Genomic DNA, 15,335 nt, shown 5'->3' on the forward strand with positions numbered 1-15,335 from the left:
TACCCATGCAAGACATACCACTCAGCCTTTAAAAACTGTAGTACTTACTAACATGGAAAGATGTTCTTTTTTCCTTTACCCATCATGATTTATTCTTTACTTCGTTAAATTATCATTCAATGATTTACATCCAGAAGTTACTGAATAAGGAGGCCAACAGGTGTTGCTGAGTACAGTCTGTGTCCCCTTTCCTTCTGAACAGAACCAGCTAGGCCTTGAAGGGCTTCAATGTCACTCAAAATCTCTTCTTCAGGGGCTTCCCTGGTGGCGCAGTGGTTAAGAATCCACCTGCCAATGCAGGGGACACGGGTTCGAGCCCTGGTCGGGGAAGATCCCACATGCCGCGGAGCAACTAAGCCCGTGCGCCACAACTACTGAGCCTGCACTCTAGAGCCCGTGAGCCACAACTACTGAAGCCCGCGCGCCTAGAGCCTGTGCTCTGCAACAAGAGAAGCCACCACAGTGAGAAGCCTGCGCCCTGCAACAAAGAGTAGCCCGCGTGCAGCAGCGAAGACCCAATGCAGCCAAAAATTAAATAAATGAATAAATAAATAAATAAAAAATAAATCTCTTCTTCAAAGAAAACAAAACAAACAAAAAAGAACTCATAGGTTCCAGAGTTCCAACAAAAGCTCGCCAACACTAGAACTATAGATGTTAATAAGGACATATATTATTAAAATGAAAAGAGAAGGTTACAAAAAAGCATCCTATGATCTCATTCTTATAAATATGCATACTAATATAAATATATATTAACTTAGCAAATATCTACTCCACAGGTCCACAGGAGAGCTATGCTGACCACTGGGAATACCCCAGAACAAGACCACCACAGCCTCTGCCTCAGAATCCAGGGTGCTCTGGAGCTACCTGTGTGTGCATGAGAAAGACCAGGGAATGGCGACCACAGAGCTGGGGTTTTCTCTGGCAAGGGAGAAATGAGGGTTATTGAGTGCGTGCAAGGTGAAGACAGTGAGCCTTGCTACAACCTGAAATTGTATCTGGGCAAGAGAGAGGCCAGTGTCGCTCGCTTCCCAACCTAGAGGTCAAGTGTAGAACCACCTGGACCAAATAAGACAGGTGTGAGAGGACCCCAAACACCACGGTTCACAGAGGGAGAGGGGTAGGTGCTCTCAAGAACTTTATAGAGGGACTTCCCTGGTGGTCCAGTGGTTAAGACTCCATGCTTCCTGGACATATATACACTATCAAATGTAAAATAGATAGCTAGTGGGAAGCAGCCGCATAGCACAGGGAGATCAGCTCAGTGCTTTGTGACCACCTAGAGGGGTGGGATAGGGAGGGTGGGAGGGAGGGAGACGCAAGAGGGAAGAGATGTGGGAACATACGTATATGTATAACTGATTCACTTTGTTGTAAAGTAGAAACTAACACACCATTGTAAAACAGTTATAGTCCAATAAAGATGTTAAAAAAAAAAAAAAAAAGACTCCATGCTTCCACCACAGGGGTTACGGGTTCAATCCCTGATCAGGAAACTAAGATCCCCCAAGCCGTGCAGCCAAAAAAAAAAAACCCAAGTAACTTTATACAGCATGGTGCCAAGAGTTAACATTATATTGTATACTTAACATTTTGCAAAGAACTTCTGTTAAGTGTTCTCATCTCACACACACAAATAATAAGCAAGAAAGGCAGGAGGAAGCTTTTGGAGGGAATGGATTTGTTTACGGCATAGATTGTGGTGATAGTTTCGCAGGTGTGTTCTTATCTCCAAACTCATTAGGTTGTGTACATCAAATATGTACAGCTTTTTGTATGCCATTTATACCTCAATAAACTGTTTCTTCTTCAAAAGTTTAGCCAGCAAGGGAACAGAAATGACAGAAGCTAGATAGCGATTTGGCACCAACAGAACTGAGACCCAAGGTGCCCTCTAAGTGCTCAGGAGCTTGGCTGGATATCTCCAAACCACAGACTGCCCTGGAAAGAGCCAGAACCCTCATATTTAGTGGTTGTTTGGGCTTGTTTCTACCTCACAGTTAATCCACTGGTTTCCAACCTACTGGCCAAGAAGTGGCCATTTATTATTCATATCTTCCCTGTGGACCCCACTTATTGAAAAATTTTGACCTTCCAGGCAGTATTTATGAAAGAATAATTTGTTTTCTCACTTCTTTATTGACTGAAGTCATGTATAACTTCCAAATAGCTTCCTAATCAGCAGGATTTCACCAAGGTGGCCTCAAGAATTGATAGGATTCCAGCCAAAAAGGAAGGTACATTAGTTACCTGCCCAATCAGCCTAAAGCAGAACAACTGCCCTTTGTCTTGGGGAAATAATGAAATAGCTTGGACACTGGTTCCTACCCTCCCAGGCCCCTGGGCGGGAACTGCTGGACAGCCATTTCCTTTGCACCCAAGGACATTGCACATGACACCAAAGACACAGATGGGAAGGCACAAGCAGAGAGAACCTGCCCCCGTGGGGACAGCAACAAGTCCCAGCACCACGTAAGGCAGAAGTGACATGTTTAGCAGTTAACATTATGAGGCTGAAACATTGTATGTCTTAAGGGAAGGAAGCCTAGTAAATCAAAATAAATCCCTTGTCCTAGAGCCACCGTGAGTTTACTCTCCAGTCTTTTATTTGCTGCAGTCCCACGCACACAGTAGGTCCAAAATATTTGCTGAACTAAATGATCTGGCTTCGATGTAATGTGGAAATTATATCAGATGTGCCCAACAAAGCAAAAATTCCTTTCTATTATTACCCACAATGTCAAGGGCAAATGTGTAACCAGCTCATCTGGTCCAAGAGCTCAGGTGTGGGGGCCCCAAAGCAGGCCTCCTTCAGTTCCGGAGAGCGTCCCTGGGACAGCTGACGAGGCCAGAGCTCTACAGAACTGGACGCTACACTCCATGGAGCAGCTCAGAGTCAGAGTCGTGGAGAACACCCGGGCAGTGGATTCCCAAGGACACCCGGGGCCAAGAGCAGGCAGGGCTGCTGGAGCCCTGCATCCCCCAAGCATCCAGGCCCAGACCTCTATCTACACTCCTAAAAGTCCTTCAAAAATCTAACACTTGGCCCTAGGGACAGAGAGATGAATGAGATGCTGTCCCAGATAGCACACACTGGCAGTGACACTGAGTGAGTACTGGGTGAAGAAAGCCAGCACCTAAGGGTGCAGACCTGAGGGCTCAGGTACGGCAGTCAGAGGTCTTTGCCAGGGATCCTCCATCTGGTTGGGACAGTGCCCAAAAGCCATGGGACAGGACATCACAGTGCTCAGATTCCCCTCCCACTGGGGGGGAATTTCCACATTCTACTTGAATATCAGGCCCTACCTTAGCAGGGGTGCTGGGTGATCCACAGGGGCGGGCTTACTTGCTTGTTCCCAAGTTCTTCTCCATGGAGCATTCCCATACGCTCACTTCCACAACTTCAAGAACCATCTCCTCGTGATGATGCCGAGATGTCCGCCTACAGCCCAGGTGTCTCTCCTGAACGTGGCGCCCACACCTCACCTCCCTGCAGCCCTATTTCAGGTGCTCCCACCTTCGGCTCCGTCAGCACAGCAGAACCCCGAGGAGTCTCATGCCAACACACAGCAGGAACATCTCTGGCCTCTGTCCGTTCCCCTGCAGCTCAGGCCCTTAACCTTCTTCCCAGCAGCGTCCTCAAATGGGCCACAGGTGTGCTGAGCCATGTGTCTGCACAGCACAGAACTCGGAGGGCATCCATCCATGGCGGTGTGGCTCATAAAAGCTCTGCACCCTGACTCTGTCAACTGCCTGGCAGAAAGCAGGCGTCTGGAAGGTGTCTTGAGAAAGAAGTGGCGCTTTTTTTTTCTCATTTGTACAAAGATGTCATGGGGTTGGGAGGAAGGAGCTTGTTGACAAGGGGATCTCCTCAACCCTCGGGTACACAGCAGAGCCGGGGACGACTGGAGTGCCCGGGCTGGTCGCTTCTGACCGTGAACAGTCTCATCTGTTTACCCACGAGCTGTACAAATATTTTCCGTGTGTCCATGACGTTAAGAAGATTGGGCAACTCTGGCCTCACTTACAACCACAGCCTCTCTCCCTTGTTTCTGGATCCTTTCTGTTGGCATCTAAACAAGCTCAGGTTTCTCCCGTTTGCACCACCTGTAAGGCTGCGTGCCTGCCCCACCCAACATCCCCTTCTGCCCACAGGCCACTGCTCCGGGAAGCAGCACCGGGCTGCTCACTAGGAAAGGATCCAGGAGGATCAAGGCTCAGTAATGGGGACAGTCTAGGTGGGCCACGAAACCACCTCCGGCCGGAATCCTGCCGTCACTCTCCCACCTGGGGCGCCTCAGGGGCATGATTACACATTACTAGTCTAACAATTCAGTTCTTCAACTCTCCCCACAAAGAGGTTTCATGGGTCAAACTGACCTCAGACTCCAGCATTAGTTACAAAAAAAAAAAAAAAGTCAAAGAGTCAACCAGGAATTAAATGGAATGTCCAGGAAGAGTTCAGTTAATACATTACCACAGTAGAGCACTATGTCACCATTTAAAAAGAGAACATTATTATGACTATATAAATATTGTTCCCTGCAGAGCCAAGAAAGGTGCCAGGAATTCTATTTCCTTCTGTACAGTTCCAATGTCAAGAGCCAAATGCTCCTCAAAGGGAAAAGTTCCCAGCAACCAGGTCAAAGAGAAGCTTCTCCTCTCCAGCACTTTCCCCACTGTTCAAAGCAGGTGCTGGTGTGTTTCACATTTGGATCACAACGTGCTTGTGGTCATTTTTCTTTTTTGTGGCATTTTTCTATTGCCTTCTTTTTCCTGTTGAGAAAAGAACCACAGACCATCTTCCTATAACCCTTGTGGTCTTCCAGCTTCTTGTTCATTCTGCACATTTCCTGGAATCCATGCCAGTCTCTGTCCTGGAGATATTATTCTTGGAGCTGACGACTTCCAGTTCTAATTTGGACTGGGTGCTTCTGAGGCCCACTCACAGCCGTCTGTCTGGAAGTTCTTTTCTTTAGGCTCCCAGAAGCTACCAATTCTCTTTCTGCCCCCAACTGCCTCCTTCATAGGCTTCACCCTTGTTTGGCTGGTGTAGACCCTCAGACTGAGTGGGAAGTAAACTTTTAAGTCCTTGCATACCTGTAACTGCCTTCACTCTCCCCCCTGACACTTGATGAATTTGGCTAGGTGTATTTGCTTCCTAGGGCTACAAATGACCACCAACTGGGTGGCTTAAAACAACAGGATTATTCTCTCACAGTGCGGAGGCCAGAAGTCCAAAATCAGTTTCACTGGGCTAAAACCAAGGTGTCAGGAAGGTCAAGCTCCCTCCAAAGGCTTGAGGGGAGAATCCAACTCCTGGCCTTTTCTAGCTTCTAGGGTTGCATTCCTTGACCTCTCCCTCCATCTTCAAATCTCTCTCTGCTGAGGTCTTCATGTGCCCATCTCTCTTCTGTATCTGTGTATAGTAAAATCTCCTTAGGCCTCTCCCTCATAAGGACACGTGTGATTGCATCAGGGCTCACCAGGTTAATCCACCATAATCTCCTCATCTCAAGATCCTCCCCTTAATCACATCTAGAGACCCTTTTTTTTTTTTTTACCTTATAAGGTAACACTTACAGGTTCCAGAGATTAGGGCGTGATATTCATAGGGGACATGTTTCAGTCTGCTCTGCAGGATATAAAAATTTTTTCCAATGGTTAAAAAATTATTTTCCCTCGGTCTCTTGAAGGCCTGGCTTTACTATTGATTGTCTTTCATCCATGTTATCTGATTAGATGTTTATTTTGCTGGCTCTTCCTGATTCCTCAGCATGAGAGCACTCCTCGTTCCCTCCCTAGCTAATCTAACTGAGTAGGTACCATGGCTTCAAACACCATCCACTGACCCCAGATCCACGCTAGACGAAGGAAGGCTTTGTTCTAGAAGGCCAGCACCCACACCCCCAGCCTTGCCTCTGCCAACGAAGTTCACCTGTCCTCATTTTCCCCTGAGACCTTCCATTAAAGTCCCAGCTTTCAGCACCACGTCTCATTCCTATCCTGGGATGGACCTGCAGGCTTAATTGAGAGGCTCTTTGGGGTTCTGCAGGGCAGACTGGCCCGCTCCACTTGGGCCCACTGGGCTCTGGGCTTCTCTGCTACATTTCTGATGCGGCCATACCTCCACCTGCTTTCTATCGTTCAGAAATTTGTTGCAATCTCTCAGCTGCTGCTAATCCCCTCCCATTCACTTTCCTGTCATAGGATTATACTTTTAATCATCTCTTTATTATCATTTTAATGGGTCTGGGGAGGAAGGGTAGACAGAGTCACATGCGCTGAATCCTTCATCTTGAACTCTACGTTAATCTCATTAACTTTTCAGTTATAACTTGCATATGCCGCAAATATAACAGACGTTCTATTCGAAGTCCCTTGTCCGTGGGCTCCCATTGGCGAGAATTGGGAGTGGGGACGGCAGGTTTCGGGTTCACATCCCAGCTTGTCATCTCCCACCCACCTCCGACACACACAGACCCTCCTTGTCTGAGCACTGCTGCTCCTGACACAGATATGCCAGTGCCAGTTATGGGACTGGCAAACTGCATGCGGGTTTCCTCTTTCCAGGATTTTTTGTTAAAAGCAAATTACTTCTGTGGCCTTCCCTATAAGGCCGGAATACAGGCACTGGGACATGAAATGAAGAGAAGGGACAATGTTAAATGGGGAACATCTTTTGCAGGTTCCATCAGCCCAAGAGAACCTTTGCACTCAAAAGCGAAGCCTGCATGACACATCCCTGCCTTACCAAGGTTCAAGTTTAAAAATAAACACAGGCATTTGAAGGAGCACAGAAATAATTTGTGCCCGAGGCTCCACAGAACCCCATGGCACCAGGTGTATGCTGACCCCGCAGGAGCTGAGACAGGCCACGTTCAATAGAAAGTCAGCCCTTGTGGACCTCAAACAAGCGATACACGAGTAAAGGGAGCCTCTTTGTGCTGGATTCCCTTGTACTCCACAGCGTCAACTGCACCCCATTCAGACCAACCACGGGCATCTGCTCTGTCTAGCTATGCATACAAGGGCTGTGAAGGCAGCCCCCATTCCCAGCCCCAGAGCCCAAATCCAAGACCTCACCCAGCCTTTGTCTCCTCCTCCCTATCAATCCCTGTACCAACGTACAAGATTAACAAGACAGAAGTTCCTGCTCATTCATACCTGTGCCTTTGGAGGAGCTGTGCCTTCCCCCTGGAATGACCCCTTGTTCACGGCCACCCCCCACTTAGCCCACCCCCACTGGTCAGAATCCTACCATCTTTCAAGACAAAGTGCAATTTGGTCTTCCATCAGAGGCACCTGGGTCCACCACCAGACCGGATTCTCTCTCTGGAGCCCAGCTTTCTGTGTCTCCTCTGTGGCCCTCATATTATTCTGCCTTGTCTTTGGGTAACTATAGGTGTGCTGTACCCCCCAAATTGGGCTGTAAGCCCCCTTGGGCAGCAATCAGGTCTTCATTTCCAGAGCCACTGCAGCACCTTGATAGAGGAAGTGCTTGAAGTTGTGGCCAGAGCTTTGAGTGAACCCAAGTCACAGAGGACCCAGAGGGACTAGCCCCTGGCTGGTGTGACCCTGTGAAATGGCACAGGGAAAACAAGCAGACCTTTGTTTGACAGCAGTGGGAACCCCTCTCTACAGCAGAACTGCTAGGTAATGTTTTCGTTCCAGGCACACATACACACAAGCACACATACACACACAGAAGCATGCAGAGATATATTGACCCTCTCAGCTCCAGGCTGCAACAGGACAGCTGGAGGCCCAGCTTATGGCTTCCACCAGCAACTCCTCCCTTTACCCCAGGGGCTGCACAAATGACCTTTCCCAATGCACTCTGCCTGGCCTGAAAGCACAGCTCTACTGGGGTGAGCTTAAGGGCCAGGACTACGTTTTATGTGCCATGTCACGGCAAGAGCTTGGCACCCAGAAAACATGTCTTAACAAAGAGGTGAGGGAATTCCCTGGCAGTCCAGGAGTTAGGATTCGGCACTTTCACTGCCATGGCCCAGGGTCCATCCCTGGTCAGGGAACTAAGATCCTGCAAGCTGCATGGCGCAGCCAAAAAGCAAAACAAAACAAAACAAAAAAGAAAAAAAACACAAAGGGGTGAGAGAGAAGGGTGCACAGAGAGAACAAAAGTGTCCAAGCAAACAGTCAGTCAAGTTCCATTTATACTTCGTTAGGTTTGGAAGTAAATATACAGAGCATTGGTAGGTCTTCAGTAGACAGAAATAAGTGACTATTAGAAGACTGACATGTTTTCGTATCACACTGTGCTCTGGTTATGATGAATCAGATGGGGGCTATTTATCATACTGGATCTTCTACAGGTTCTTCTCCCTTTTGGAAAAGGTCTGACACTCGACTTTTAGCAGACCCAGGCAGCTAGCAGGTGTCCAGACAGTTGGGGCCTACATGTGTCCAGAAAAGCCCGTGCTCCTTCCCATATGCCAAAGACACACTGCCCATCCCCTCCAAAAGCCCAGATGGCCTGTGTGTAGCCTTCTCCCCACTTCCTTTTTATCTCCTCCAAGTGCTCTGCGTCAAGCTTCCATCCTCAGATTCACGGATTTCCATGCACATTCACATCTGCAGCGCAATTCGCGTGCCTCTCCTAAGGCATCTGGTTTTTAAATAGGAAATGCCTTTCCATGTCCTACAGCAACGCTGAGATCCACTCACCAGATCTCGGCAGTACCTCAGAAAAGGTATTTCCTAGAGGTCCTGGCATGTATTGATCATCTGTCGGTATCTGGCATCGTGCTGGGCACTGACATACATAGCTCACCTCATTTGCCCAGCAACCTTGAGAATCAGTGTCTGTGTCTTCATTTTACAGAGGAAAACAGGGGGAAAAGATTAAGTAACGCACCCAAGGGCACACATAGTTGTCAGGCGGGAGTCACCCGGGTCACCTAAACCCAACACACCCCTCAGGCTCCCTTCCCACTTGTTCCATGAGCCACCCCCCCGCCCCTGTGTTGCCTGACCCTCCTCCCCAGGCCTCCTCCCCTGCCACCATGTTCAGGCAGAAGCCCTCCTGAGGACCTCAGCGGGTCTCTGGGCAAACAGGTTCATCCTTATCCATCTCTTACCAAGGCTGTCATCCCAGGCCTTAAGGAATGATCCAGAAATCCAAATCCTGCTCACCCGCAGCAACCCCACAGTCCTTCCCAAAGTCCCCACAGTCAGGAGAAAACCCAGAAAATACCTCCTGAGTTCCCCAAACCTTCAGGTTCCTGCCCAAAGGCTCACAACTCCTAAAGGTGCCCCTGGGGCCTGTCTGGACCATGTTGATGAACCACCCACCAGGCAGTAAAATGGGGCACAGGCAGCAGCTGGCCCACCCGGTGCTTCAACAGCTGGCCTCCTGGGTGAGCACAGAGAATCTCCATCTGGCCCACCTGGGTCTCTATGCGGCCACCAGTCACCCAAACAGGTCTCTTCCTACTGCAGCACTAAACAACTAACTCAGGAAACCCCCTTTTCTCTCCAGCTCCTTGTCCACATTCACCCCTGATTTGTGAGGCAGGCCTCCTCCTGACCATAACACAGTTCGTGCTCCCTATTGACCTTTTCTGGACCACATCTACCCACCCACCACCGTCTCAAACAGCACTTCCTCTGGGAAGCTAAGATTCTGCACCCTTTTTTTTTTTTTTAATTTTTTTTAAAGATTTTTTTTTTAATGTGGACCATTTTTAAAGTCTTTATTGAAGTTGTTACAACATTGTTTCTTTTTTTTTTATGTTTTGGTTTTTTGGCCACGCGGCATGTGGGATCTTAGCTCCCCAACCAGGGATGGAACCCGCACTCTCGGCACTGCAAGGTGAAGTCTTAACCACTGGACCGCCAGGGAAGTCCCTACACCCAATTTCAATGTGTGGGTTTTCCCCCACACCACCAAGCAACTCTCGGAGACACCAGCTGGGTGTCCTACAATCCAACTCAATTCTGACACCATCCACCTGAAGAGAGGGTCAGATCCCACAGGTTACAGGTTCAGTCCCACAAGACTCCCTCCCGCCCCCACTTCGTATGTCAATCACAAGTCCAGTTACTACCTGTGCTTCTCACCAGCTGGCGAAAGATTCAAGGTCTCAACAGTTTGATTCATTTGCTAGAGCAGTTCACAGAACTCAGAGAAACATTTTACTCACTAGATCACTGGTTTATTATGAAAGAATATAACTCAGGAACAGCCAGATGTTAGAGACACATAGAGCAAGGTATAGAAAAAGGACTCAGAATGTCCCTGCTCCCTCGAGCGCCACTCGCCCCAAATGCCCACGTGTTCACAAACCTGGAAGCTCTCTGAACCCTTTTGGATTTTTATGGAGGTTTCGTTACAGAGGCATGATTGATGACATCACTGGCGATCGATTCAACCTCCAGTCCCTCTCCCCTCCCCAGAGGTGGGGGAGGGTGGCTGAAAGTGCCAACCCTCTAATCATGTGGTTGGGTCCCCCATTCTCAGGTGCTTTCCAAGTCACCTCATTAACATAACAAGACACCTCTAAGGCTCTCTTCACAGGAAATTCCAAGGGTTTGAGGAGCTCTGTGCCAGGAACAAGACGAAGATCAAATATATATTTATTGGGCTTCCCTGGTGGCGCAGTGGTTGAGAATCCGCCTGCCAATGCAGGGGACACGGGTCTGTGCCCCGGTCCGGGAAGATCCCACATGCCGCGGAGCAGCTAGGCCCGTGAGCCATGGCCACTGAGCCTGCGCGTCCGGAGCCTGTGCTCCGCAACGGGAGAGGCCACAGCAGTGAGAGGCCCGCGTATCACACACACACAAAATATATATATATATATATATATATTTATATTTATTTATTACAAATTATCACAGAAGCCTTCCCCAGCCTCTCCCTTCCAGGCCAGACACCCCTACCATCTGCCCTCGCAACACCCCGTACCTCTCCTGCAGAGCACAGCTAGATGGCCAGGCTCCTCTCTACCCCTTCCCTCCTGCCTCAGAGTCACCGGTCTTCAGTCTGTTGTCATCAGACTCTGTCATCCTCTACCCCTCACTGCTGCTGTCAACCACCAACCCCGTGTCACTCCCCCTCGTTTCTTGATGATTTCAGGATCACAGGCCCTCTCTCCTACACGACTCCTGTCCTGATTCTCAGGCATTTCGACCCACACATACATGATCCTTCCAACTGGCCTCCTAACTGCCTGAACCTCCCTCAGCCTCTCCAGCTCCCTGTCAAAACCTGTCATGTATCAATACTCCAAACCCTTCTATAATCTTCATTCCATGCGTCCCACTCTCTGCAGCTGGCACCCATTCACCTTCCCTGCCCAGTTCCTACTCCCAATCACCTTTACCTGCTCTATTGCTCATGGCATTGGTCACCTCTAATATGCCATAAAATTTACTTATTTGTTACAGTTTAGGCTTCCCTGGTGGCACAGTGGTTGAGAGTCCACCTGCCGATGCAGGGGACACGGGTTCGTGCCCCGGTCTGGGAGGATCCCACGTGCCGCGGAGCGGCTGGACCCGTGAGCCATGGCCGCTGAGCCTGCGTGTCCGGAGCCTGTGCTCCGCAACGGGAGAGGCCACGACAGTGAGAGGCCCGTGTACCGCAAAAAAAAAAAAAAAATTTACTTATTTGTTATAGTTTGATTTATCACGTGTCTCGTTCGAATGTGTCACAAAGGCAGGGATTCTTGTCTGGTTCACCATGTGCAGCACCTGGTATACGAGATACTCAACAAACACTTGTTGAATGAATGAATTTTACTTTTGTAATTATTCAATATCCATCTCCCCTGCTATACTGTATATACAAGGACAGAGGTCGAATCCATCTTAGTCACCCCTGGAAGTACTCAGTAAATACTACTTAACTGAGGGAATGGAGGAGCAAAGTTCATATTTAAGAACTGCCTTGCTGGGCTAAACCTGCTGCTTGTAAGGGTAACTTTCACCCAGACTGCTTGGATGCAGCTCTGTTCCCACTGGCTGCCTCCTGAATACAGGTGACCTAAATAAAGCTGTTGATTCTGATAAACCCAAGCAAGAAGCATCAGAAGCCCATAGACACGGAGATCTGAGCATAAACAGCGCTTTCTGCTGCTGCCATGCAAATATTTGATCCCATGGATGTGGGGGAAATTCATTTCACCTATTACCAAGAATAGTTATAGAGGCTACCTGAAAAAGTTCATTCTAAAAACAGATTACCGAGAAGACCCTCAACCATGAACTTCCTCCCAGCAAAAGACACTTAACGAGATCCTATCTAGGTTTCAGATCATAATTTCAGTCTGTGACTTCCTCTTTAAGCTACACTCATGACTCACTAGGTTAGTTTAGCCATTCGTGGATAAGGGATTTGCTCTAGGAAAAAAAACATATAAATAAACCAAACAATTTTCGTAAGATGCACAAACAGAACCAAATTTCACTACTTCAGACTTAGTCTGACCTCTCACCTAGGATGGAGGGGCTTGAAAACCACCCCCTTTCGTGGAGATAAAGTGCCGACAGGGAAACCAGTCCTGAAAAATCACATCACTCAAGCACCTTCCGCCTCCAGTTCCTGACAGGCAGCTCCATCTATTACAGCCAGGAGAGGCCCGGCTACAGCAAAGCTGCCAGGACACTTGGGGGAAAAAAAGTTCTCGTGCATCTTTCAGACAAACAATGCAGGCAATCAGCTAAAGCTTGAAACCCTGGCAAGTATGGGCAAGATCCTGATTCACTGTCAAAAAGCAGGTGAGAGCAATGTGGGCTTTGGTGAGCTTACCACCCTGCTCTGTGTCAAGATTAATATCGATATAACTCATCCAACATAGACCCAGCCGAACAGGTGTACTTACTGGGGACTCAGATGCCACAACATTGTCTTAATAAATGTGATTGCAACATACAACTCAAAAAGACTGAAGTCATTCTGAGAACCTCTACTGAAACCTGAGAAAAAGGACCAGAGAGAAACTGGAAGAGAGAAGGATGAGAAAAGGAAGACCAAGGAATGGGTTGGGTAGATTCAGGGCAAAAATCTGTAGAAAACTCAGCTGTGTTCCGGTGGTGATGACTTCCCCACGAGAATACACCTCTTGCAAAGGATCTCCTTCATCTCTCTCCAGAGGAGAAGAGGAAACACAAGAAGAAGCGCCTGGTGCAGAGCCCCAATTCCTATTTTATGGATGTGAAATGCCCAGGATGCTGTAAAATCACCACCGTCTTTAGCCATGCGCAAACAGTGTTGTGCGTTGGCTGCTCTACTGTCCTCTGCCAGCCTACAGGAGGAAAAGCAAGACTTACAGGAGGATGCTCCTTCAGACAGAGGCAGCACTAAAAGCACTCTGAATCAAGATGAATGGGAAACCACCCCAATAAACACATTTTGGATTTAAAAAAAAAAAAAAAAGGAAGGAAAGAAAAAGAAAACTCAGCTGCATGAACAGCCATGGGTTCACATCAGACTAAATACCTGTTTATAATTCCTGCCCTTTGGAAGGTGTGCTAACAGAGCTTCCTTAAACACATCTCTTTTCTTTTAAACCTCAAGTTGTACTTTTGAAACAAAGATTGTTTTTGTCATGGAACTGTAAAAGTCTCAAGAGTCATACAATGTATATAACCACCAGCCCACTCAGAGTCCTGGCTGTGTGATGTTAAACAAGTAACTTAACCTCTCTGAACTCATTTCCTTATCCATAAAACATGAAACTTAAATGAAATAATGCCTATAGATAATCAATAAATATTACCTCCCTTCCTCCTGGCAGAACTCAATCTTCTACAGAATCCAAGTAAGACACCACAATGACCGTCTGGCATGACCTATGTCAGCCCAGCACACCATTCTGTGGCCTCACAGATAAAGAACCTGTGTAATTACAGAACAGGAAGAAAGCTGGGAAATAATCGGCCAGTTCTGAGATGCCACCATGGCTCCTGAGGGGAGGGTCATCTGCCAGAAGATAAAGTAGCCTTCTCTTCCCTGCAGAGTCTCCAGAAATCTCCACCAAGTTTCCACTGGTTTCTCCACATATAGAAACCAGTGCCAATACTGCAGTGGTTGGGAGGACGCAGATGTGGCCCGAGGCCACGGTCATCTCACTGCGCCGTCACGTGGCAGCGAAGGGACAAATAAGACCAACTGAGAATTCACGGGGCTGATACAAACAGCTGATGGATGCAGCCTCTCAGGGGGAAAACTTGCATTCTATCACATGACACCTTCATCCGCTTTCGTGACATTTCCAGGGCTGTGCCAATTTCGCCGGCTGCTTGCAAGGCAGCTGTCTGAAGCCGCATCCCTTTCTCTATGAGGAGAACCTCCTCGGGCACCCAGCCAAGCTCTCCCCCTGAGAGGCTCCCAGAGGTACAGTATGACCAGGCCTGGGCCACACTGCCAAGCTCGGTGTACTCTACTTAATTATTTAAGGAATGAGGCATTGTTGCCTTTGTGGGCAAAGCTTTCAGAATATTTAAAATTCACAGGAGAAGCCAAGGAGTGGCCTTTTGTTTTAGCTCCCTCCCTTGAAGTAAGGGATATGGCTTTCAATCAGGTTGTGGGATTCCAATTCCAATTTTCCAAAATATTCCATCCTTGGTGAAACATGCCTGCTAAAAAAAAAAAAAAAAAAAAAAAAAAAAAAAAAGGAAGGAAGCCCTGACAAAGGCCAAACTGGATTAATCATCAGTTTTGTCCCATGGGAGTCACTTTCAAATTTAGTGGATCAGATTCTGTTGGTGCCAAAGTCAGGTAGGAGCCCAGCTATTGCTTGGGAACACGCTGGTTGCAGGGAGGTTCGGGGCCCCCCTAAGACAGGAAGCTCTGCTCAACCCCAGGTGCAATTCAGTGCTCGTCTCACCCAACTCCACATGCTGGAGGGGATGCCACAGGCCATCTAGGTGGACACCTGAGGGCCCACAAAGGTGGGCTCACAGCCCCGGATGAGACATGGGGAGGGGCTAGGCACACCCCAAGGCAATGCCCAAGGAACACATCCTCACACCACAGACGGTCACCTGAGGCCCCAGGACAGGTGGAGGGCCCAGTGCCTAAAATGACAGTTAATGCACTGTCTCCAAAAAGGCAGGCAGGTTTCCAGGGGGCCTCTGCACCACAGAGCCGCACACCTGAGCACCTGCAGGGGGTTCATCTCTCCCAGCAAAGCTCAGCCCACAATACGGTCTTCCTGAGGATGAGGAAAACCTGGCAATGCCCAGAGTTCTGTGCTCTTCAGAACAAGAAGGTTTGGACAAAGCTTTTGCAGCCATCACAGGCCACCTCCTTCTGGCCCTGCCCTGTGTATATACCCAACCTGTAACAGGTGCCCTCAGGCTCCCTC

General features: G+C 48.4%; 2 protein-coding genes across 13 annotated transcripts in view; one reads left to right on the forward strand and one right to left on the reverse strand.

The window, feature by feature from the left end:
• The window catches only part of HOMER2 (homer scaffold protein 2), a 112,679-nt gene that overhangs the window by 79,278 nt on the left and 18,066 nt on the right, over nucleotides 1-15,335 (reverse strand). The window contains exon 1 of one of the 12 annotated variants that reach the window (XM_067030002.1): nucleotides 3,353-3,920. The exons of 9 other annotated variants lie outside the window; for them this stretch is intronic. In XM_067030002.1, the coding sequence (XP_066886103.1) occupies nucleotides 3,353-3,420 (68 nt within the window). In that variant the 5' untranslated portion in view covers nucleotides 3,421-3,920. Of the gene's footprint in view, nucleotides 1-3,312; nucleotides 3,921-15,335 lie in introns of those variants that run through there. 2 more of the 12 variants (XM_067030010.1, XM_067030005.1) reach the window with 2 other exon arrangements.
• LOC131752717 (small ribosomal subunit protein eS27-like) lies at nucleotides 13,108-13,330 on the forward strand. Its single transcript, XM_059057366.2, has one exon. The coding sequence runs from the start codon at nucleotides 13,175-13,177 to the stop codon at nucleotides 13,328-13,330; it is 156 nt and encodes a 51-aa protein (XP_058913349.1). The 5' UTR covers nucleotides 13,108-13,174.

Source organism: Kogia breviceps, chromosome 3, assembly GCF_026419965.1.
Source record: "Kogia breviceps isolate mKogBre1 chromosome 3, mKogBre1 haplotype 1, whole genome shotgun sequence".
Taxonomy (NCBI): domain Eukaryota; kingdom Metazoa; phylum Chordata; class Mammalia; order Artiodactyla; family Physeteridae; genus Kogia; species Kogia breviceps.